Raw genomic sequence first — 23,630 nt, 5'->3', positions numbered from 1 at the left:
GCCTTAACGCCCGGTACAGACAAAGATGGAAGAGTATAAAAATAAAGACGGGAAACAGCAGCTGTCTCTGTTCTTCTTTCGAGAGTACCTTGAGCAGTCTCAAGCAGTCTGTCCTTGTCACTGTCGAGCGTGCACGGGACGTGCACCGCGATTTTTCGCGTGAATCAAGTCGTGAATCACACGATTGTGTGTGAAATAGCATGTATGTATTTCGCGTGACTGTCCACCGGATCGTCCCGTGATAGTGATTTTTCAACCACGGAAAAATCACAATCGCAGTCGCTCCACTCTCGCATGGCACATACATAAAGAGACTCTACACTTGACGTACGAGAAAGATGGTGTCTGACTGATAGCGAATTTTAATGATAACGCAAATCCCGAGTGTTCCCAGCAATTTTCGCCGCGATAAGATCGTTAATCGAGCGGAGAATGGACGGCGGATCGCCACTGGGAGTATCGTGAGCGCTCGGAGGCATCGATCTCGGTTTGTATCGGCTGGTGTCCCAGAGCTATTTCGTTTCTTTAATCCGAGTGCTATGTTCGACGCGACGAACGCTCGTTATTCGCCGAGTGACAGCGTTTCACGACCGCGCGATTAAAGCTCGGTAAATCTCCGTTGCATCGTAATTCCTCGTATCTTTTCGTAAATACTTTCCGCGAGAAAGAACCGCTCGGACGTACGTGGTCGTACGTACGTAGAACGAATTCGCTGTTGCATATAGGTTGCTCTGTCCACGAATATCTCGTTTGCAAATTTTACGCTGCACTTCTGGTTGTAATGTATTTACACTTGCTCGGTAAATGCTAAAATTGCGCAATTAGATTAAATATATTATATAATCGCGTTGCAGATTGCGTCGTCCTTCAAAGCGACGTGAAAAAATATTTACAATTTTCTGCAATCGCACTTTGAACAGTTGTTATTTATTATGTTGTCAGTCGTTACACGAGACTTCGACGTTTATAATGATGGTTGAGTAGATCTCAAGCGATTGCTGTACGACTATCGTGAATAATTCCGAAAAGCTAACCTATAAATCGTGTTTGCGAAAACGGTCGCTCGTGCCTGTTGCAGGTGTCACAAGAGAGTAATCTGATAGAGAATTATGCGTCCTTTAAGACAGTTATCCTGAATCGTAATAAATACCATACAATGTCCCATTGCGAGGAGGAAGTAGTGTCACCTGGTTTTCACCAATTAAGCATTACAAGTAAGTGACGTAGGGTTCAGAGTGGACCAAAAGATGCTTTCAAGAGCTTATAAATGTTCAACATAAATGGCTATCTTATGTCCAAAGTGAATATGACATTTTGACACAATGATACTCCTGAAGGAAACTATAATAAAAATAAATATGTACTATCATCATAACTATATACTTTTGGTCTTCCAAATAATCTTATCATATCACTCTGATCAGACATTTTCTTATCTCTGGCCATTTATGTCTTTAAGATTGATGTTGATTATCAGTTTATTAACTGTTGCCTAAATGAGTACCACATTATCCATTTGTAGGAATAATGCATGATGATTGAGTAGAATGACCAGTAATGATTAATACCAAGTATTTCATATATAATACCTGAGCAAATTATAATGTATTTTTACTTTTTGTGTATTTTTAAAGTGTTACTAATTCCATATTTTTTGTTTTTCTGAAATTATTTTAGACTTCCTAAACCTACTTATGATGTAATTTGTCGCTTATAAGATTTACATATTATGACATCAGAAATTCTTTCATTTATATTAATGACACTTGATTATTTTAGTCGAAGCAGCAATACTAAGAAGTTCGACTTTCCTAAAGCCTAATCCATACATAGAGTTCTCGGTTGACGATAAGAGTCCACGTAAAACAGAAGTATCAAAGTCAACGTATCAGCCAAAATGGAACGAAGAATTTACTATACTCGTAACACCGTATTCACAATTGCACTTTCGTCTGCTTGATCATAGTACATTTCGCAAGGACACATTAATAGGAGAAAAACGGATAAGCTTGTTCCAAGTATTGTCGCATTACAATGGAAAATTAGAGAATTTGGAACTGACCTTCGATTTAATGAGTGAAAGCAAGCATGACTCGCAATTGTGCAAAGTCGGTGAGCTAATAACGGTGTTTGATGGACTTCGAATCGACACTACCAATGAAACACCACTAAATGTTAGCGAACCATCCTGCCAAATACAATCAGATGGTAAGACGAATCGTTATGATTAATGCTGATAAAAATTCTGGAAAAAATTCTGTCGTATGTATAATTTTATTCTTTTATTACCCTGCTTCCAGGTGCCACAAACAACGATGCAATAAATAACCGAAGCATTCTCAACGGCGGAGTTCGTGCACGTATGAGATTACACAGTTCAGAAAGCCTCGCACCGCCTGTGTGTCGCGGTTTAACGAATATCCATCTTAGTCCTAACTACAACGGCGGGAACAGTCAAATGAACAGCAACAAGAATGTTGGGCCTTCCACTGCAATCTCGAGCGCTGACGGTACATCTAGCAGTAACATCGGCAGCAGCAGTAGCCTCAGCAATCTGTCGACAAGCACCTTGGTCAACGGACACGCGATTCCGATGGCGGACAAGTCGATGGTGTCCCCGGGAAATCGGCACGCCGCGGACATACGGGCTTTCGCGAGTAGACTGAATCTTAAGGAGCAGCTCTCGGCGTCGGCCAGTTCGCCGGAAGGCCGAGCGTACGCGCGAGCCAGTTACGGCAACGCGGAGCAATCCGCGATGCTCAAGTCAGATCCGCGCGGTGTGCCGCGATCTGAACAATCCTCGGCGGCGACCGGGCAGATGTGCGCGGACGTCCGCGGGATTTCTCGACAGGATCAGTCGCTTTCCAGCACGGACAATTCGCAAGCGGATCCAGGCACGTCGTCGCATGCGGACGCGCGCGGTGCACTGCGAGTGGAACAGCCGATCATCGCGACGCTCCCGGACGGTCGTGTAATGGCGCGATCGTCGGAGCAATCTTCAACGAGCATTCTCCTAACGGACGATTCACGCGGAATGAGACAGCCGGATCAGTCGACGAGTATCCGCGTGACGAGCGAGGATCTACGCGCGATGAGACAGTCGGAGCAGCCGAGCACCAGCGTCCGCGTTTCCGAGGACTTGCGCAGCATGCGAGCACAACCGAGCGAGCAGGCCGCGAGTATTCGCGTGAGCGAAGATCTACGCACGATGAGGCAACAACAGCCGGAACAATCAACGAACATTCGCGTGACTGACGATCTACGGGGGATCAGACAATCTGAGCAATCTACGAGTGTCCGCGTGGGCGAGGATTTGCGCGCCGCGAGGCAACAACAGCAACCGGAGCAGTCCGTGAATGTTCGCCTACCGGACGACTTGCGACTTCCTCGCGCGGAGCAGCCGATAAACCCACCGATTCCGGATGTACGCGGAGTTCCACGCGCGCAACAAGGCACCACCAGTATCTCGCTGGCGGACGGTCGCGCTGTAGTCTCCCGCTCGGAGCAGTCTGGAACAGTGATTCCGCTGACCGACGGGCGACCGATTCCCATCGCCGATCACGTGTCCCCCGCTGCGGGTTTGCCGGATCACCGTTCCGGCATGTCGCGACTTCCGCAGGCCGCGGCTTCGCTACCGAATCAATCTATTGCTGTGCCCGTGGCTGGACAGTCCGTCGCGCAGCCGAGCTCCTCGGTGCTGCTCGCTGAAGACGTCAATCATTCCGAAGAACCTCTACCGCCTGGTTGGGAGATGAGATACGATTTATACGGAAGAAGGTGAGATTTCTTTAAAAGCGCGTCGTAAGAATTGCAGCCGCAGAGATTTTCGTTTTCCTATTCTGCACCTCTTTATTTGTTAGATATTACGTTGATCACAACACTCGAAGCACATCCTGGGAGAGGCCTCAGCCGCTGCCTCCCGGATGGGAAGTGCGGCGTGATCCGAGAGGCAGGATCTATTACGTTGATCATAATACGAGAAGTACTACGTGGCAGAGACCAAACACGGAAAGATTACAACATTTTCAACATTGGCAGGGTGAAAGACAGTACGTCGTTCAACAAGGCAATCAGAGGTTTCTTTACCCTCAGGTAACAAGCCGAATCTTTTTATTAGAAAGATTAGAAAATGGAAAAAGTACAAAGTCATTTAGACTTAACGAAACTTTAATAAGTTCTAAAATTGGAGTTGACTGTGCTTGTTAAATGATAGGCTCATGGGAATCAAGCTGCTGCGGGTCCGTCGACGTCCACGACCGACGACGACGACGCTCTGGGACCATTGCCGGCTGGTTGGGAAAGACGAAAGCAACCGGAAGGGAGAGTCTACTATGTGAATCACAAGAACCGGACTACGCAGTGGGAGGATCCTCGGACGCAGGGTCAAGAAACGGGAATGGACGAGCCGCCGTTACCCGACGGCTGGGAGATACGATTGACGGAAGACGGAGTTCGGTACTTTGTAGATCACAATACCCGGACGACGACGTTCCAGGATCCGAGACCTGGTGCGCCTAAAGGGTACGTGTGAAGCGCAACTTTCATAACGCATCTTGATTTGCAATTGAAAGTCTAAAACGTGTGTGTGTGTGTGTGTATATATATATATATATATATATACATATATATATATTTCTCTCCGTTTCTTTTCTCTAGTCCAAAAGGCGTATATCGTGTTCCGAGGGCATACGAGAGGTCGTTCCGATGGAAACTGTCTCAGTTCCGGTTCTTGTGCCAGACTAACGCGCTGCCTAATCATATTAAGATTAGCGTTAGTCGGCAGACGTTGTTCGAGGACTCGTATCATCAAATAATGAATGCGGAAGCCTTTGCGCTAAGACGGCGATTATATATAATATTTAAAGGAGAAGAGGGTCTAGACTATGGAGGTGTATCTAGGTACGCAAATATGATATGTAAAGATTATATTAATAATACTGTTACATTATTTTGTCGCCGTTCAGATCGTTTATTGTAGATCGTCATGCAGTGATATCATTCTTCGAGTCTAGAATCTTTGCTTCGGAGTATAAATTAAGAAAATGTTTGACTTTCAGGGAATGGTTCTTCTTACTGAGCCACGAAGTTCTAAATCCTATGTACTGCTTGTTCGAATACGCCAACAAAAGCAATTATAGCTTGCAAATAAATCCAGCGTCGTACGTCAATCCTGACCACTTGCAATACTTCAAATTTATCGGTCGATTTATTGCAATGGTACGTCTTTACTTGAAATAAATTCAGTTTACATTCTCTTTTCATTATATATAAAAAGCTATGCCTGCTATGTCTAAATCTTCCTTTTTTTTCTTTCTCTCTTCAGGCTCTTTATCATGGGCGATTTATATATAGCGGATTTACAATGCCGTTTTACAAGCGTATGTTGAACAAAAAATTAGTTATGAAGGATATAGAATCCATCGATCCGGAATTCTACAAGTCCCTCGTGTGGATAAAAGAAAATAATATCGATGAATGTGGCCTAGAATTGTATTATAGTGTCGATTTTGAGATTCTTGGTCAAGTGATACATCACGAGTTGAAGGATGGTGGCGATAAAGTTAGAGTAGGTGAAGACAATAAAGAGGAATATATAAGGTATACATCTTTCTTTAACTGTAGTTTAGAAAATTATTAAACAATATGAATTTTCATCGTATATTTCTAAGAAGTAAACTTGTAATTCTGAATGTGTGTGTTTAAATAGATTAATGACCGAGTGGAGAATGACGAGAGGTATCGAAGAGCAAACGAAAGCATTTCTGGAAGGTTTCAATTCGGTCGTACCCCTTGAATGGCTAAAATATTTCGACGAACGTGAACTCGAGCTTATGCTTTGCGGTATGCAGGAAATAGACGTCGAAGACTGGCAACGCAATACAATTTATAGACATTACACTCGTAACAGCAAACAGATCCTATGGTTCTGGCAGGTTCGTTAATGCTACGCTATATATAATTATGAATCTTGTAAATATAATTGGAGATTATTTATTAAATATGTACTATTTGTATTTCAGTTCGTAACGAGAACAGATAGCGAGAAGAGAGCCCGACTGTTACAGTTTGTAACTGGTACTTGCCGTGTACCTGTTGGGGGATTTGCTGAATTAATGGGTAAGAAGTTTACGTCGTTTATTCTATCCTGCCTATGATGCATTAATGAAAAAATTTATAATGATAATTAATAGCTATTATTCTGATTTAAGATTTAATGCTTAAAAGGCAACATAATAGTTTAGCGGCAGCATAATGCCATAATATTTTCCGCAAAATAAGTTCATTTATTATGTTGATCATTCATATTACAGGAAGTAATGGTCCGCAAAGATTCTGTATAGAAAAGTTTGGAAAGGATACCTGGCTGCCAAGGTCACACACTTGTTTCAATAGACTAGATTTGCCACCCTACAAAAGTTATGACCAATTAGTAGAGAAATTAAATTACGCGATTGAGGAAACAGAAGGTTTCGGCCAAGAGTAATTGTAAAAAAATGCTGATGATTAATAAGACGTGATAGGTATGCTACATTTGTGTGCATGATTCGTGGATGATAAAAGCAAAATTTATAGTGTAGCGTTACAAACTAATGATAATTGAGGTTTACGCTACACGCGAAATTCATCGGCGGCAGCTATCATTAGTAGTGTAAAAGTTCCGAATAATTAAAAAGATCGTTATAGATACATTGCTCGAGAAATTTGTACGAAGCGTTATAAATTGCAAATAATGTAACAATCGAAATTAATATCAATTTATTCCAACTTATCTTGTATCTTATTGACATTTTTAATTATAGAAATTACTTAAAATGTTAATAAGATACGAGATTTATAATAAACTTCACGTTAATATTACATATATTATAAATACATTAGGAAGCTAGATAAGTATGTACAATTTAATTCGTTTCTTTCTGCAGCTTTGTGTATTAACCAAGAAAATTATTTTGACATCTGAAGGAAAATTGATCCATCTTCATTAACGGAAATAATTTGTGTGATATAACATTGCAGCCAAATTTTAATACAACCTATTGTACTTCTATTTATCTACTTATTTGCTATAATGTACAAGTCATAAATTCTATATAGAGACAATGGAAATTTATATTAATATCTTCTACTATATTTTAATATTTTAATGCCTAAATATACATAGAGTTTCCCTTTATAATATATATATATATATAATGTACATATTAAATTTATATATAATTATGACACAATGCGTCATAGACCGATTAACAATTTTATGTTCTATCCTAGGAGATCTAGAACTAAAAGAACATTTAGAATTTTTTTTGTATATAATATAGCAGATATTAATGTCTAGATTATTTTTAATTACATTATTTCTAATATGTGAATATCTGCTCTATATGTGAATGCGGCCAAGTATACAATATAAAAAAAAAGATGTCCGAATAATTTTGGTATTTGTCCCGCGTTTTTTCACGTTCGCAATTATTTCTTAGAGATCTATTGACACGTTGCATGTTGCCTCACAAATGTGATATATGAAGTTATCCTGAGAATATATCAAATATTTTTTAACATATTTATGATAACGAACGATTGAGAATTCCTGGGATCGTGGATCATAAGATTGTGCATTTGTTTGTAATTAATAATTTATGTACATAACGTATATACGCAGTGTGCGCACAATTATTTATGTGTATCGCTGCGCAAATTGATACGCATTCGGCACTGTTGAAATACATAGTTAAAAGTAATCTGGATATATTTAAAAAAAATTAGCAAGTCGTTTATTTACCAGAGACACGATATGATTGATAATTAAGAGTGAACGGGGTATAAGATTTATTCATGCATTATCGAAATAACGGAAGTGGGGAAGTGGTATGTGCCACTTGTATTATTTATATTTATCTATTCTTACAATGGTTTTACGAAAGTGAGAAGCACATGGACAACGTCGAAAGTTTCATGTGCGAGATACAGTCTTACAATGTGCTTGGTATACTCGGTACACTGCTATTATGCAATTGACAGCGTTCTGTTTACGTTATCTTGTAACATTAATTCAGATAGATATATTATTAGAGATAACTTTAATCCAATGGTTTATTGTGCACACACACACACGTCTTACTTTATTATATTCTTGTTCCGATGTATTTATTGTTCTTGCTCTAATGTTATCTGAACGAGGGAGGAGCGTGATGTGATTCTGTGGAATTGAAATTAGGAAAAATGGTACTGGTGTTTTGGAAAGCACATGCACAGGGTGTCACATTATGAAAAATTTTACGTATAAGCCAAATTATATTTATTGTTGCCTACACGAGAACAAATGTAATTAACATCGAATATTTTATTTCTCGAAAGAAGGAGTCATCATCTTTCTCAAGAATAATTGAAAATAAGTACAGTTTTAAATATGCTCATAGATACGTACATGCGCGATACACAATAGTAGGATTAATACCTAACACGTGAGAAAAGTCCGTATAATGTTAAAACAGATCAAATTCTTATCAGATAACAAAGATCACTTTGCTAATTCGATAAATGTCATTTCGATGACCTTTACTTTTCCAAGTGAGATGACCCGGTTGTGTAAATTCGAAAACAAAGAATATTTCTTTGCATAAATCATAGATTTTATTAAATATGTATGTATATAATATGTACAGGATATATAATCCATTAAATAAAGAAATTTACAGTTAGAAGTTGAAGTATACCGTTACTTTTGATTAAATTGATTTATTTATTGAATACTCAATGTAGGATTACACAAGAGAGAGAGAGAGAGAGATGCTTAGCTACCAAAAACGAAACTATCACCTTCTACTTCACTCGCTACTACATTTACTTCCTTACTACAATTTAAGGATAGGACCGAAAAACTTTTCCCACGGGAAATGTCTTAGATTCCCATCATTCGTGATTCATCATTTGTCTCTCAATGCCCATTTTTTCTTGAAATCTTCCAGTTCACCTATAATCACAGTTTCTTCTAAAATCCTTTCGCATTGAAATTCCTTTATAATTAATTTACAATTAACTTATAATCTTTTATAATTAATTATAAGTAGTAAATGTTCTTATTCATCATTTATCGGGTATGCTATAATTCAAATATATTTACTTTCATCCATATTAAAGAGATCCACGGACCGTGATTCAATCCCATTCTTATCCTTCTTCGTGGTAACGACATACTTTTTGTCATCCATTTCTTTTGAAACGATTGTTTGCTGGTTACCTTCGCTGTCTCTAAACACTTGCCTTTGTTCTACAGTTCCATCGGGTCTACGTTTGATCTGCTTGCTAATATGTCTATTCGCAAAATTGAATGAGAAAGGTGTCGCTATCTTCGTTTCTGTGTCTTGTTTGTCCTCTTTCCACATTTTAAAAACTTCTTCTTTACTGATCCTGTAAATTTATTGAGATATGTGTTTCGACCATTGCATTATATGACTAATATATAACAGGAAAGACGGAAAATGAATACAAGAAGAATTCGTATACTTACTTTCCATCTAAATCTGTATCTACTTTCTGTCTGGGTTGTATGGCGTCAATGTCGGGTTCTTTTAGCATATTGTCGCGCAAATTATAATTGCTTTCGGGTCCATCACGTGGTACTGCCTCGATGAATTTATCTTTTGCAAGAATCACTCATTTATAGGACACGTTAACATTTTATAATAATTTTTCTATATAGTAAACATACTCGTATCAGAAAAGAAGCCATTAAATCCAAAACCAAAATCTTTTAACATGTTGTCCATCTGATGTTCAAAGTAACGTGTTATCTGCAGTGGATCACTGAATATGTGGAAGTGATGGTCCATGCCGGGCATTGAAAATCTAGAGAATAGCAAAGATTCGAGAAATCTTAGAAATATTCAGAAATCACAGTACAGAACGTTTCAATATGAAAGAATCTCTTGCTTACCTGAAGTCATCTATGTCATCGTCATCCTCGTCGATCTGCCAAATTGGATTTCGAAAACCCTCTCTGTATGGATCACGATCGCCAAGCCTGAAATGAAGTGTCAAACTATTATCATATATTACGATTTAAAATCGCGTAATATTATTTTTATTTCCGATATGTATTTAATGTCACATAATCCATAATTTCTATGATGCTACGTATCATGTTTCGAAAGCTTATGTAAAATTTATTTTGTAAAAATTACATATATTCGAATTTGTATTGACAAAAAGTAACAGAATTTGGATTTATCCGGAGTTACTGTATCACAATTTCGATATCATTTCCAAAGTCATCATTATGAAATACGTATGAAATGTCAGATTATTGACAAATAAACATCCAGAACATTCAACGACGCAGCGCAGTGAAGTATACACGTATATATTAGTTTTCATGAAATAATCTCACGTCAGAATCTCACCCGCTTGTGCCAGGCTCGTTACGGCGATTTATACCGAAAAAGCCTCGAAAGAAATCGAAGAATGACATCCTTAAGGAATTCTTCAGAACTATGTGACAATCGTCAAATATCTCGCGTCAAACAGACACGACAAAATTGCATCATGGTCACGACCTAACCTAAACAAACCTGAAGTGATTTTATCTCGTATCACTACGACTGTAGTCCAGTTGGTGTTCCAAATGCTTTAAAACATTTTCTTTCCTTGTTTTATTTGAAAGAAGAACCTCTGGGAAGTTAGCCGGGCAACTTTTACTTTTGTAATTTTTGACTTTACGAATCGTTTGTTGGTCGTTTGTTGGTCATTGTTGGCCTAATTAAAAGTTTTGTTGGCTAATACTTTGTTTTTAAATAAAAGAAAATTGTGTGGGAAGTTAGCCGGACGAAAATTATTTTTTTACCATTTGCGCAGATGAGAAACACGACGCCACCGTTTCACGGAGTGCATACAATTTTTTATTTTTTTTTAACTTCCCGGAGGTGAAAGAAGAAAGAGGATAGAAAGTTTTGAAGCAGTTAAAACATCAATTGAACCGCGTCCAGAAAGATATAACTTCCCACATAAAACGAAAACCTCCATTGGACGTCCAATGGACGTCTGTCATGGAGGTTCAGACCATCCAGTGGACGTCCTTTAGACATCCAATGGACAGCCACTAGAAATCCATAGTTCCGCTTTGCGCACGTCCAATGGACCTCCATTAGACATCTTCACAGACGTCCATGGGACGTCGATTGGACGTTTTGTGGATCATTAATAGAGGATTCACGGAGCCTTGGTGGACGACTAACCGACGTTCCGTGGATCATTAATGGAAGCTTCATGGAGCCTCGAAGGACGACCCAGGCAACACACATTGGTTTCAAAGCCGTTATAAACGTTTTAACGTAACGTTTCATAACCATTTTATTGAAACGTTTATTTAGGAGAAAAATGTCCAACGAAAAAACGTTAAGAGAAACGTTTCTTTTTCGGGAAAAAACGTTTCAGAAACCATCAGAAAAATATTTATCAATTCTATATATAGTGCCTCAAAGATAGACAGAGTTAAGTCACAGTTTTGTAAAAAACTAGATTTTTATATTTTATGAATTACTCTCTAAATTTCGTGTAGTGAAATCTCACTCTTTTGGAATGAGATATCACTTCAAGCAATAATGATTTCAAAAGAAAAGAAGAAGAAAAGAGTACTGGATCGGTTTTCCGGATGGTTATTTATAAGGTGATAACGCAAATGTTTCTTGCGAGAACGTCACGCCTGGCCTGGCCATCTATCGGTCGCTTGGTGAATCAGAGGCGGGAATCTCACACACACACTTATGTTGATTTTTGTCTCTTGTTCCATAATCGAGTACATTGAAACGTATGATGTAAAAATAATTAATACTCGCAAATTAAGTAGAAATTACTATTTTTTTCTATATTAATTATATAATTTTGAATCAATTTAATAAAACACATTTTTCGTTTCTGTGAAAACGTGAAAAATACGTTTTTAAAATTTAGGTCTAAAAATGGTTTCTATTTAAACCGTTTCTTAAATGGTACTTTATGTTTCTTAGATATTAGATACGTCTAAGAAACATATATTAGACTAACATGTGCTGCCTGGGGACTAACCGACGTTCCGTGGATCATTGATGGACGGTTCATGGAGCATCGGTGGACGTCTATTAGACGTTCCGTGGATCATTAATGGAAGCTTCATGGAACCTCGATGCCACGAAACGTCGGTTAGTCGTCCATCGAAGCTCTATGAACCTTCCATTAATGGTCCATGGGGACGTACATTAATCGTCCACCGAGGTTCAGTGAATCTTCTATTAATGATCCACGGTACGTCTAATAGACGTCTTTAAAGACGTCTAAAGGCAGGAGCACAGACTTTTGCATAGCGCATAAAAAGATGCATAAGAAATTTGATTGGTCTATAAGCATGTGCATAAGAAAATGGATCAATCAAATTCCTTATGCATCTGTTTATGCGCTTATGCAAAAGTTTGTGTTCCTGCCTTAATGCAGATCCACTGGACATGCAAGGCGGAACTATGGATTTCTAGTAGCCGTCTAATGGATGTCTAGTGGATCTCTACTGGATGTTCCGAATCTCCATGACATACGTCTAATGGACGTCCATTACAGATTTTCGGTGGATGTAAATTTATGTAAGAATAACTTCAATTATATACATATATTATTAATAATTAAAAATAAATTCTATAATATTGTGAATTTCTAAATGTTAAACAAAATTAGCTGAAAAATTGTAATTAATAATGAAACTTAAATATTAGTTTATTGGAAATACTCTATATGTTTAATAAATCTATTATACATCTATAATGGATGTCTAATGGACATCTGCAATGGATTTGTAGAGGACATCTATTATGGAGATAGGATGGACCTCTAATGGACGTCTATCTGACTTCCACTATGGAGATATATATCCCATGGAGCTATGGAGGTTTCATGGACATCCACTGGATGCTAATTTCTATGTGGGTTATATGTGTAGGCGCACTTCGTGCGTCTTCGGATAGCATCCGAATGGTTCAATACTTCCCTTGTTATGTGACAATGTGACATTACTCTGCGAGTTTTTCATTAGACTAACAGAAGATAGAATCAGAGGATATTGGCTTGAAGATTGGCATTTTTGATTAATTAAATATATTTCCATTATCTTATAAAAAAGATATAGATTATATAAATAGTATAAATATTATAAAAGATATAAAAAATTATAGAGATATTGTTATAGAAATATTTGAACTGCGACAGCGAAGTCGACGGCATTGCCGAAGCAGGAGTTGCCGGATCAAGTATCTCTTTTTGTCTTGTTGTACACCGCATTTAGAAAATTATTAATATTTGATTGGGCAATGAGTTCGCGAGGACTTTTTTAGCAAATTTCAAACGCAAAACTTTATATTTTTATTTTGTATTAATAGAAAATTTAATAAATTTTGCTAAAAAACTCTGCAAGAGGATTCTCTAGTTAACATCTAAATGCCGGGGTTCGAATCTGTCATCTCTGGCTTTCGACAGAGCTCGTTGCGCCTGCGCTGCGCCGCTGTATTTACTGTGTTCACGCACAGCTGATTCACAGTGGAGTAAAAACGTAGGTTATAATCTGCGATCAAGTTAAGCTTTTTGAAGGAGACTTTCCGCGTCTTGCAGTTTATTTATGTGGCTCGAGAGAGAAGTTTTTCTTCTGTACGATCCGGATTAAACGTGACCGATAATGGCTCGTTGTTCGGATTGACTGTGGCCGTACATACCATCATGGTTTTCACATTGTGCTGCAATTCTGTTTACATGTGTCTTCCTTTTATTCGCGACACCCTACTGAAAACGGTTGGAGGGATAATTTAGCTCGAATTATTCCGCACTCGAGTATCTGGATTGCTCGATCTCGATTTATAATGTGAGTATCGTATGCATCGAGTTAATATCTTAGCTTTAAAATATTTTTCAAGTAGTACTTTGTAAGCACAATCATTACTTTGCGTATATATCTTGCCTTTAAAATAATACCGTTACATTTTATATATAACATTTTAATTTTGTTTTTCCATTTTATTATTACGTAGTTTTATTAATACTTAATTACTTTGTCACAGGTACAAGATTCTGTATTCTACGTGCGCATCCATACGGCAAACTCTTATTCGTTAATTCAAACGCCGTCCCTCAGTGCGATACAATGAATAATCTTACTGGGCAGTTCCGCAAGACGACATGGGATCCCATTCTCATAATTTCCCAGATAATCGCCGTGCAGACCGTCATGTACTTCTGCTTTGGATTCTGGATTTGGATCGTCTCGTCGATCCTGGGCTCGACGAAATCGTTGGACTACGCTTTCCAGTACAAAGAGATACACGTCCGCGACTTTGGGGGACAATTAGTTATCGTTATGTTTGTTCTGAACGCACTTGTGGGTGCGTTCGCATTATGGTGGCTAGTGCAAAGAACGAAACTGTGCATGGACTTTGCATGTACGGCTCACTGCATTCACCTGATCTGTTGCTGGGTGTATAACGGGACTTATCCGACGTCTTTCAGCTGGTGGTGTTTGAATCTGGTGTCGTTATGCATAATGTGCGTCTGCGGAGAATTCCTCTGTATGAGAACGGAACTGCAAGCGATACCGTTGAGCATGAATAGCCAAAAAACAGCCTTATGAGATGACAAACTCAAATAAGACTTGCGAGATAAAACATAAATAAAATCTTTTACAACAAATGTATATTCCTATTGCCAACGTTGAGATTTCTTTTAAATTTTGGCAAAACTCTTATTTAGTCCCTAATGTGTGCTTCTAAAAGAATATTTTTATAAATAAACGCAACCTTCGAAAACTGAGAGAATACGAACGTCAATTATCTTCTAATTATTCCAATTCAGTGTGCGTCTAATGAAATTATTGAACATTCGATTTAATAAATAAGTTATAATCTTAATATTTTCAAGTTGCTTATTAAATATTATTTACTACAGTCAGGTACAATTGGGTTGCATGTAACTTTTTATTTTATACATTTTATACATTTATTAGGATTGCGTTCTAAAGTATACTTATAAATTAATAATTAAAGTAACTACTCATATATACAATCATCACCTAATGATGATCCTCCTTGTAGAAACGCAAACCACAATAACCACAAGTATGATTGCCTGGTTTATCCTATAAAAACAGAAATAAAAAGTTTTCAAGTGTTCTTAAAAACAAAAATAGACTCGCTATAATCGTGCAGTTTATTCTAATTATTCAAGTGAAGACATTATTGATATAAATGACTGAATAAAAATATTCCATATAGAGATATACATACCAAGTTTATGTAAACCTTAGGATGTCCAAGTGGGCCTCCACCACCGTCGCAGGCTACGATTCTCTCCTTCTGAGAAGACGGCGGCACTTCATCTATCAAATTAATCGCCCAGTTTTTATTCACCTCCTTGGGCCTGTTTGTAAACCGTACTAATCGATAGTCATCTTTCTCGAACACCTGTCAAGAAGATAATAACAATTAATCTCAAGGAACAGCAGCTGTTTGCAAACGTCTTGAATAATCAAGATGCTTTGTCTTATTTATTTATTATATTTATAAAATAATATTAATAATTATATTTATTAATATTATTAATTGAATCGCATTGAACACACCAGAAGTAGACGATTAATATGTTTACTACAGTTGAAATCGGTTCGGGATTAAGTAACGTATAGGTTAGGTCTTCGTGTGAAATAACATAAATGAACAGGACTGACCTGACCGGTGTGGGTAATCTGATTGTCACCGTCTTTCGCGATGGAATATGCACGTTGCGTCGCGTTTACCGAGGATACATTTCCTCGGTAAAACTTGCCAAGAGGAGCGTACAATCCACTGACTCTTCTGGTCGCCATTTTTGACGAGTGTTTGGTACTTTGGTATTGTTACGTTACGGTTATCAGTCGTTGCTGCAAGATGTCACGACGTTTTCGTTTCGCAAGTGGAAAATGGAGATTTGAAGCGAATATCTAAAATCTCATGCGTGCAGTTTCGAATTATTCCTCCACGTCGTATTCATGTAAATTCAGATTGAAATTACGATATTAATTCTAATTCCTACTTCGAGGTAAAATATATGTTTGAGAAAGCATAATTTTTGAATTAATTCTGATTAGGAAGACCAATATAAAATTTTGAGGATTTTTTCAAATTTATTTATTATAGGGTAAATTGAGCAAATTGATAACATCTTGCTTCGTTATCCAATTTCCTCTACTGAAAAATTACATAATTAGCTGTCACCATATAATGCTCGCGAGCACGCGATCGTGTTTCCGCGAGTCGTGTTAAATTACGCTATCAAAGATCAATCAGTCGACTCGTTACATCAATAATGCCTCCAGCTGAACAAAGAAAGGATCAATAACACGCCATATCGCTTTGAGAATATAATATTAGATACAATTGCGTCAATCATGTACAATCGCGTCTGATTGTTAATAATATAAAATCACCGGAAATCGATCGTCCTGGACTAATTTTAAACTCGCTGCTGAGACCTCGGTCCGATTCATTTGATACGAAATCAGTTTTCGTTTCTTCTCGTTTGCGTCTTGGAAAAGAAAAAAATCCTTGGACTCTTATTTAATTTATTAAAAGCGCCCGATCTCGTAAACGAGACTTCGCGTGCGGTGTTAGTAATGACCTTTACCCCCTTTCGTGCCGGCAAGAAGCAAGGTGAAAGAAAACTAAGAAATATATATATTGCATTAATTATCGCGCATGTGGAATTTCTTGCCGCACGTGGAAGACCGCGCAGAGCTAGGCGCGCGATCCGCCATAAAAAAATAATGTCCAATAAGCCGAAGAACGATTTAGGGCGCGATTACGCACGGAAATCTCAGTAAAGATATCGATTCGGCCCATATCAGTCTGGTGGGGTAGGTAGGTGGTAGTCGCGTTTCGCAGTGTCGGATGTAAGTTGGCGTCATCCTTAGCTAACGCCAAGTCTTCCTACCCTTTCCATTAATAAACATAAAATATTTATATATCATTGGCGATTATATTAGAATTGCTGAAGACGAAAATTACATTAAATTACCTCCAGAAAAATTAATTATATTTTTCTTTATATTTTCTTCTCGATTACGAAGTACCTTCGATGATTCCGTGATATCGACGAAACGTCTCTCTCACATTGCGTAAAAAACCTCTCATGCGTGATGCAAATTTTTGGTACCCAATTTTTTACACAGAGCCCGATGGTGTCTCCAGTATTTTCTACCCCCGAAAGCGCCGCTTTTGCGCGCGTTCGACGCTCCGACGCGCGCGAGCGCGAACGGGAGAGAGAGAGCGTAGGAAAAGTTTCGGAATCGCGCGAGGCGCCGTCCCTCAGGCCCTCACCCTCTCGCGATTCAAGGTCGCTCGATGATCCTACGGTCGCCGCTAACGAGACGACAAACGGTGCTCCTCGCACCGTGTGACGGGCGCACGCGCGGTCACGCTCCTCCGTAGGGGGTGAAAATCCACGGGGGTGGAAGAGAGCGTACGCGCGTATACGTATGTACATAGCCGCGGGGTGGACATGACTCTATCGTGCTCGCCGACAGATTATCCCCCGTTTACTGATGCGACGTTCTAGTTGTGACTCGTCTTTCCGGGGCCAGGCAGTAGCCCGCGCGCTCGCTCGCATCCGCTCGTGAACCAGAGAATAATGTAACGTCGCACGACAGGGAGACGACAGGGGTGAGTGCGTGCATTCATCTCGCGCTGCCGTATGTTGCGCCCCGCTTTACCTCCCGGAAAGCGCATCCTGTGTCCTCCTTCACCAGCAACCCCCTGCGAAACACTGTTCGTCAGCGCATCAATTAGCGTGGTGACCATTGTGTGGTCGACGAATCTCTTTCTTCAGACTCGGTTACGTGAAAATTCTGTTTAAAGTGCAAGCTTGGCTTGGCGATCTTGATTGAACCCCGCTTTCGGAACGAGGGTCTTATCCGTGTTAAAAGTAAACGCGAAAATGCCAAGTTTCCTTGATGAAACTTGACTGTGTGAGTTAATAATGATGTAGCATGACCGGTTCCTCGTGAGATCGTATGACAGCTGTTGAACAGCTGTAACGTTTCGCGATATGTCGATCAGTCCGTATATATTTTCGAGAAATCATGTAACATTTGACATGATATTATTCCGTCACGATGTTATCCATCAGGTTCGCAATTAAGATGGATGTTCACGGTGCTGGAGTGGTCGCCGTTCTGGGCACGGTCGGAGCCGCCACCGGAGCAATCTCGGCGGTGATCGTTTACACCATTTGCGCGCGTCGCCGGCGGTTGCCGCTGCTTACTTCGGTCGGAGGACCACTCAACTGGCAAGTATTTTCATTGATATATTTTTGATGAACGATATTTTACATTATCATATAACGTATGTTTATCCCAATCTACATAAAGTATCGTAGGATGATTCTTGACGAAAGATATAATTTCCCGCAGCTATCACTTATAAAACAATAACTTATTTAATAATCTAATGAAAACATTTATAATCAAAATAATAACAAATTTTGTATGATTTAGAAAAGTTATATCGCCTGCTTTAAATTCACAAATCTAAGCAAAATATATATTTAAATAATTGTAGGATGGTTGTGATAATAGATTTGGACGGATCTCACTATATTGAAAAATAAATGTAATAATTTTCTTCTCAGGTTTGAAAAAGATTTATTGGACAGAGCCGAAGAGGCAGCCAGATCGTCGAAGGACGTTCTAGTCGGTCTCGGCAGCGGAGTCGCGCTTTCGCGGGATAATAAAATTACCAGACGTAGTGACAGTCACTCGGACGACGATGAGTGGCAATCTGATCATGTATTTGACAGCATCGCCAGTGATTCTCCCAGAAGAGGTATACGAATCTTGAAAATTGAAGTATTGGTAGTTTTTTTTTTTTTTTAAAGAAGATTAATACTCTTTCTTCTATTATATATCTAAATTTTTTCTATTCGCAGTTATGCACCACCTCTCAGAATCAGATAACATTCCTCCTTCTCCGATGAGTCCCCTCACACCGCCTCTTCCGGAAGGCGCGGTGGTCGCGTCCGAGAAACGTATGGTGATCGTCAAGCCGCCGACACGGAGCTTGGATGGATCTCAGTCCAGATTGAACAGTGTCGAAATCGAGTCGGCTCCACGACATAAGGTACGTCATAAGGTTTCGCTGTGCCGTCGTCTATCCTCCCACAATTGCATGTACAATGTATTTCTGTATCATAGCTCTCATCCTCCTCGTCGACCTCCTCGTCCGACGAGATCAGGGGTGAATTAAAGTTGGGATTGCTATACGACGCTAACGCCGGGATACTTACTGTGAGACTCATCGAGGTAGTACTTACAATCTGTTATATGACGCGTCACGTATTCATTAAATTCGTCATTAAATTTAGAAATAAAAAATGTTTTCCTCTTCTCGCACTTTAAAGGCGCACGATCTGCGTGCTCGAGAATTGAGTGGTATCGCGGATCCTTACGCCAAGATACGTTTGCTACCTGATAGAAGCAACGTGTGGCAAACCACGATACACAGGCGTACTCTGAATCCGGGTAAAAATTTCCCATTTACTCGTAATCGTTACGAAACATGACCGCGAATTATCGAAGCGTTAAAAAATTGCTGACGGATTCAAAATTCCGTTCCTCAGTATTCGACGAAGACTTCGTCTTCGAAGTGGCGCCTGAATCATCATTGGCCGGGAGAACGTTGGAGGTCTTGCTGTACGATTTCGATGCGTTCACCCGCCACCGTGGCCTGGGCTACGTGCAGCTCCCCTTATCCTCCATACCGGATCTCGGCTCGAATCTGATCACCGTCACGAGGCCAGTTCTGCGATACGGAGCGGAGGGTGGCTTCAAGGCGCCGCCCCTGGGAGAACTGATGGTTTCGATCTCATATCAGGTGTCTATAGAGAAGTTAACGATTATTGTCGTGCGAGCAAGAAATCTACCTGTGCTCGACGATCCCGCGAACGCGAATCCATACGTGAAGGTACGTATGCGGGTCTTCCTCGAGTCCTGCGTATCTCGCAGATGGCTAATCGTCTCGTGGTGTTCAGGTGTCGCTCATGCAGGACGGTAAGAGCTTCAAGAAGAAGAAATCGAGCGTACAACAGGAGGCCAGCAGTCCCGTGTGGAACGACATCCTTAGCTTCGACGTTACTAGCGACGTGTTGCCGAAGTGTGTCTTACAATTCTCTGTTTTGCGAGCCAACGGCGATCTCTTGGCGAAATGCGAGGTGTCCAGCTCGTGCCAAAGGGAGCTGTTCCAACGTGTGCTGTCCGGGAAAGGTGCCTCGGCGCAATGGTTACCGCTCTCGGAGCCGGAGGCGCAGCGCGGTGATAACAGTGAATCGAAAGATTAAGAGAATCGCTGCTAGAGCTGGAGCATATATGTACGCGAGGGAGTACGCGTCGTTGGTAAAATATATATATCATGATCGCTTTGAACGAATCAGACGTTCGTGGAATCCCGAGAGGGCTTCTCCGCGCTTGGATCGGTTGACTTAGATGTAAGGCGGGCTTCTGATAAGTTGCTTCCAGGTGTACACCTTCGTCGGGAAAACGATGCAGACCGTATCACCGTTAGTTAGCTGTTGCTTTTTGTGGTGTAGTACGGTATTCTCGGTCGTACACTTCTGTGATGATTGAACGACCGTCTTTTCGGACTACGTATATGTACCTGCATCGATTGTCTGCGCTTGAGATACATATGTATATATTTGCTTTTGTTATACGCACAATGTGTAACCAGCGAGTTGCAAAGTCTGCCAAGTGGGTTTCGACAGCACAGTCATGCGATTGCTAGATATCTATTTTCTGCTTGCACCGAGTCTCTCTCTCTCTCTCTCCCTCGTGCGAGCATTATATTTATAATTGATCGTTAAGCTGATACTCCGATTCTCTCTTGCTTGTTGAAGAGAGCCGTACCTGAACCGATCCGCGCGTGAAACGACACTCGGCACATTTTGCACTCGCTCTGTGTGTCGAATCTTCTTTTTTTTTATCACACCAAAGACAAAGAAAGTTGCGATAATAGGATTTGATATGCCAACCGGGTTTTTATGTACAAGCAAATGTACATGACGAGACGATTTCCGTTCCACATACACACCAACTGATCAGTGATGAAACGGCGGGATATCGACCGTCGGGGCGCTTTAGTGAACAGCATAAATACGTAATAGAATCGAATCACTCCACGACAAATTGTAATGATCGCGTACAAGTTGGGGTTCTACGATATCATCGCGACGAAAATATACGTACAGAGCCGTACTCACTTTGCTACGTGGGGTAGATTAGTAAAGATAGATCCGTCAATGGGAGCAGGTTCTTTCAACGACGGAGTAATTGTTACTAAATGCCGCGGGATAAATGTCGATAGGATTCGTTAGAGCGCATTATCGAGATCAGCATGGATCGCCGAGGAGTACATAGCGTAGCGACTTGGCTAGTACCCCGTAGTCCAGTTAATAGTATACATGTTACGTCCGTTGATAGTGTAATACACGTTACGAGAAACGTAGAATTTGGACGTACGTATGCGTATAATTATACAGAACAGAGGTAGAAAATTATATATTTTCATCCCACGTGGAGTTCGTCGAACGTGGTGTTCCGCGCGTATCTCATCGATATCCATAAAAAAAAAATATATATATATATATATGATTGCACGATAGGACAAGGATTACGCGAACGGAGAAAAGTATATCCTCACGCGATCGCTTTTCTATGGTTGAAAAGAAAGTATACATATATACATATATATACCTTTTGTCAAATGTTTCACTGTTTATTGTAACAGTTTATTGTACAATATAACTGTACATACATAAAAAGGAATGGACCAATCGCGATCCTTGAGCTTAGTCGAATAGACCTGTAACCAGAAATAGTGCAATGTGATTAGAATTAATTACGTTCCTCGGAAGTAGGATAATCTGTTTCATCGTATTCTCATTTCAAGATTCGTCGACACATACGTGCATTCTGTAGCTAATACATGCTATACTAATCATGGAAGATTCTTTATCGTGTTTGTTTCGGTTGATCTTCGTGGCTATTAAAAAAGTAAATCGTAAATTCAACGTGACTTACCGAAGCCCATGTCATCGTCCGACTCCTCCTCCGGTTCCTCCTTCTTCTTCTCCTCCTTAGCTGGAGCAGCCTCGGTACTGGCGGGCGCTGCAGCAGCGGGAGCTAAAAGTACAAAATACGAATAATTACTTTTGCTGAGCAACGATTAACGATGCTCTTATAAATATGTTTCCTGATATAAATCTATAAAGTGAAAATAAATTTATATTGCAGTGTATAACTAGAAATATATTACAAACTGCAAATTTAATGTAATGTCGCTGACAAAACTTAGCGGTAATATCTCTATCGATAAAACCAGAAAAAGCTTCGTTTACATTTGCTTTTTCCTCTTTCGCTGACCGAGCTAGCAATTTAATTAATCTAGATCGGTGGATGACGAGGACAAACTAAAACTTCTATTTAATTCTACTATATATTGCAAATAAATCATCATAAAAAATATTGTGTTACTTGAAAATCACAATGGTTATGCTTTACTAATAGAAAAACGTATACGTACCACCAGCTGCAGGTGCAGCTCCAACACCAGATCCGATCTTGGTGATCAGTTCTTTAACATTTACACCCTCCAACGCTTTGGCGAAAAGTCCAGGCCAGTAAGACTCGACATTTACGTTTGCCGCCTTCAGAATTGTCTGTATTTTCTCACCCTATGTAAACAGAAACACAATGAGTTGATAATGCAATATATTCACATTAGTTTTTTATTCTACACGAGATCCTATATCATAAACACTTAAATTTTGTTAATAAAGAAATATCTTAATTTCTTAAGTGGCAAATTTTTTAACAAATATTTAATTGTGATATATTAGTTTTACATTTCACTACACAAATCGCCTAAATCTATTTTTAAATAATCATTTTAACTACAAGCACGTGTATGATTCAGCACGCCGCTCGTTAGAGGTTAATGGACGAGGATGTAATTTCGTTTCAGTAACAAAGTTAATTAAAAAATAACACAGCTGCGATTTAAGATTTAACGAATACGCATCAAGAATATCGGTAAGATACATAGGTAAGACAATAGAAATGATAGAAACAATAAAGGAAGATGAAAGCAAAGCGACAGGGTTACCCCGTGTGATGTACTCACAGTTACGGCGATATCGTCGTCAACGAGGATCAGTGCGGAGTAAACGCAAGCGAGCTCGGCCTCGGAAACCATTTTTGCTGTTTAGATTTTGTTGCTGAAAGCCGGATGGAACTTAGAATCTGTGCAAGTCGCCGATGCGGCCTTAGCTCCAGAGAGAGAACAAGCACACGAGTTCGGGTGACCTCGGAAGAGCGAAGAGAACTTTCGTGCCGGATGCGGCTCTGGCTACCTTCTCGCGCATGCGTAGTAGCTGTGGCTGCGTTTCAATGTACGCGAAATACTATTGGTCCCAAAAAAGAAGCAACCGATTCACGTGACGTGCAGGCAGCAAAATGAGACGCATGCGCAATAAATGCCGCGTCCTGTAATTATTTGCTTTGTTGCTCTAAACAAATTATTTTAAGAATAATCATGTTAAATATAATA

General features: G+C 39.7%; 6 protein-coding genes and 1 long non-coding RNA gene across 8 annotated transcripts; 3 read left to right on the top strand and 4 right to left on the bottom strand.

The window, feature by feature from the left end:
• Window positions 1-72: 72 nt before the first annotated feature.
• On the top strand, window positions 73-7,760 carry LOC105278295 (E3 ubiquitin-protein ligase Su(dx)). Of its 2 annotated transcripts, none has more exons than XM_011337290.3 (12): window positions 73-202; window positions 1,079-1,214; window positions 1,780-2,208; window positions 2,301-3,777; window positions 3,861-4,092; window positions 4,214-4,521; window positions 4,657-4,899; window positions 5,058-5,217; window positions 5,324-5,598; window positions 5,708-5,933; window positions 6,021-6,117; window positions 6,312-7,760. In XM_011337290.3, exons 2-12 carry the CDS (start codon window positions 1,157-1,159, stop codon window positions 6,482-6,484), a joined length of 3,678 nt encoding a protein of 1,225 aa, XP_011335592.1. In that variant the 5' UTR covers window positions 73-202; window positions 1,079-1,156; the 3' UTR covers window positions 6,485-7,760. The 2 variants fall into 2 exon arrangements, with proteins under 2 accessions (XP_011335592.1, XP_011335590.1); XM_011337288.2 differs by lacking the exon at window positions 73-202 and adding an exon at window positions 209-487.
• A 523-nt stretch (window positions 7,761-8,283) lies between these two features.
• LOC105278294 lies at window positions 8,284-10,585 on the bottom strand. The gene is made up of 6 exons (XM_011337287.3): window positions 10,401-10,585; window positions 9,935-10,021; window positions 9,710-9,846; window positions 9,509-9,638; window positions 9,122-9,408; window positions 8,284-8,971 (listed from the first exon to the last, which is right to left on the bottom strand). Exons 1-6 carry the CDS (start codon window positions 10,466-10,468, stop codon window positions 8,925-8,927), a joined length of 756 nt encoding a protein of 251 aa, XP_011335589.1. The 5' UTR covers window positions 10,469-10,585; the 3' UTR covers window positions 8,284-8,924.
• A 2,923-nt stretch (window positions 10,586-13,508) lies between these two features.
• Window positions 13,509-14,813, top strand: LOC105278297 (protein SYS1 homolog). The gene is made up of 2 exons (XM_011337291.3): window positions 13,509-13,870; window positions 14,067-14,813. Exon 2 carries the CDS (start codon window positions 14,150-14,152, stop codon window positions 14,630-14,632), a length of 483 nt encoding a protein of 160 aa, XP_011335593.1. The 5' UTR covers window positions 13,509-13,870; window positions 14,067-14,149; the 3' UTR covers window positions 14,633-14,813.
• A 150-nt stretch (window positions 14,814-14,963) lies between these two features.
• LOC105278301 (NADH dehydrogenase [ubiquinone] iron-sulfur protein 6, mitochondrial) lies at window positions 14,964-15,951 on the bottom strand. The gene is made up of 3 exons (XM_011337295.3): window positions 15,725-15,951; window positions 15,285-15,461; window positions 14,964-15,136 (listed from the first exon to the last, which is right to left on the bottom strand). The coding sequence occupies exons 1-3, from the start codon at window positions 15,860-15,862 to the stop codon at window positions 15,071-15,073; spliced, it is 381 nt and encodes a 126-aa protein (XP_011335597.2). The 5' UTR covers window positions 15,863-15,951; the 3' UTR covers window positions 14,964-15,070.
• Window positions 15,952-16,148: 197 nt separating this feature from the next.
• LOC105278300 lies at window positions 16,149-17,372 on the bottom strand. Its single transcript, XR_893764.3, has 2 exons — window positions 17,050-17,372; window positions 16,149-16,961 (listed from the first exon to the last, which is right to left on the bottom strand). It is a non-coding gene; the product is annotated as an uncharacterized LOC105278300 (long non-coding RNA).
• A 164-nt stretch (window positions 17,373-17,536) lies between these two features.
• On the top strand, window positions 17,537-22,087 carry LOC105278299 (synaptotagmin-2). The gene is made up of 8 exons (XM_011337294.3): window positions 17,537-17,693; window positions 18,160-18,318; window positions 18,661-18,854; window positions 18,958-19,148; window positions 19,223-19,330; window positions 19,429-19,549; window positions 19,648-19,991; window positions 20,059-22,087. Exons 2-8 carry the CDS (start codon window positions 18,173-18,175, stop codon window positions 20,362-20,364), a joined length of 1,410 nt encoding a protein of 469 aa, XP_011335596.1. The 5' UTR covers window positions 17,537-17,693; window positions 18,160-18,172; the 3' UTR covers window positions 20,365-22,087.
• Window positions 21,773-23,421, bottom strand: LOC105278298 (60S acidic ribosomal protein P1). The gene is made up of 4 exons (XM_011337292.2): window positions 23,205-23,421; window positions 22,605-22,755; window positions 22,103-22,204; window positions 21,773-21,884 (listed from the first exon to the last, which is right to left on the bottom strand). Exons 1-4 carry the CDS (start codon window positions 23,274-23,276, stop codon window positions 21,871-21,873), a joined length of 339 nt encoding a protein of 112 aa, XP_011335594.1. The 5' UTR covers window positions 23,277-23,421; the 3' UTR covers window positions 21,773-21,870.
• Between the last annotated feature and the right edge of the window lie 209 nt (window positions 23,422-23,630).

This window comes from Ooceraea biroi, chromosome 10, assembly GCF_003672135.1.
Source record: "Ooceraea biroi isolate clonal line C1 chromosome 10, Obir_v5.4, whole genome shotgun sequence".
Lineage (NCBI taxonomy): Eukaryota > Metazoa > Arthropoda > Insecta > Hymenoptera > Formicidae > Ooceraea > Ooceraea biroi.
This window is presented reverse-complemented; position numbering and strand designations above follow the sequence as displayed.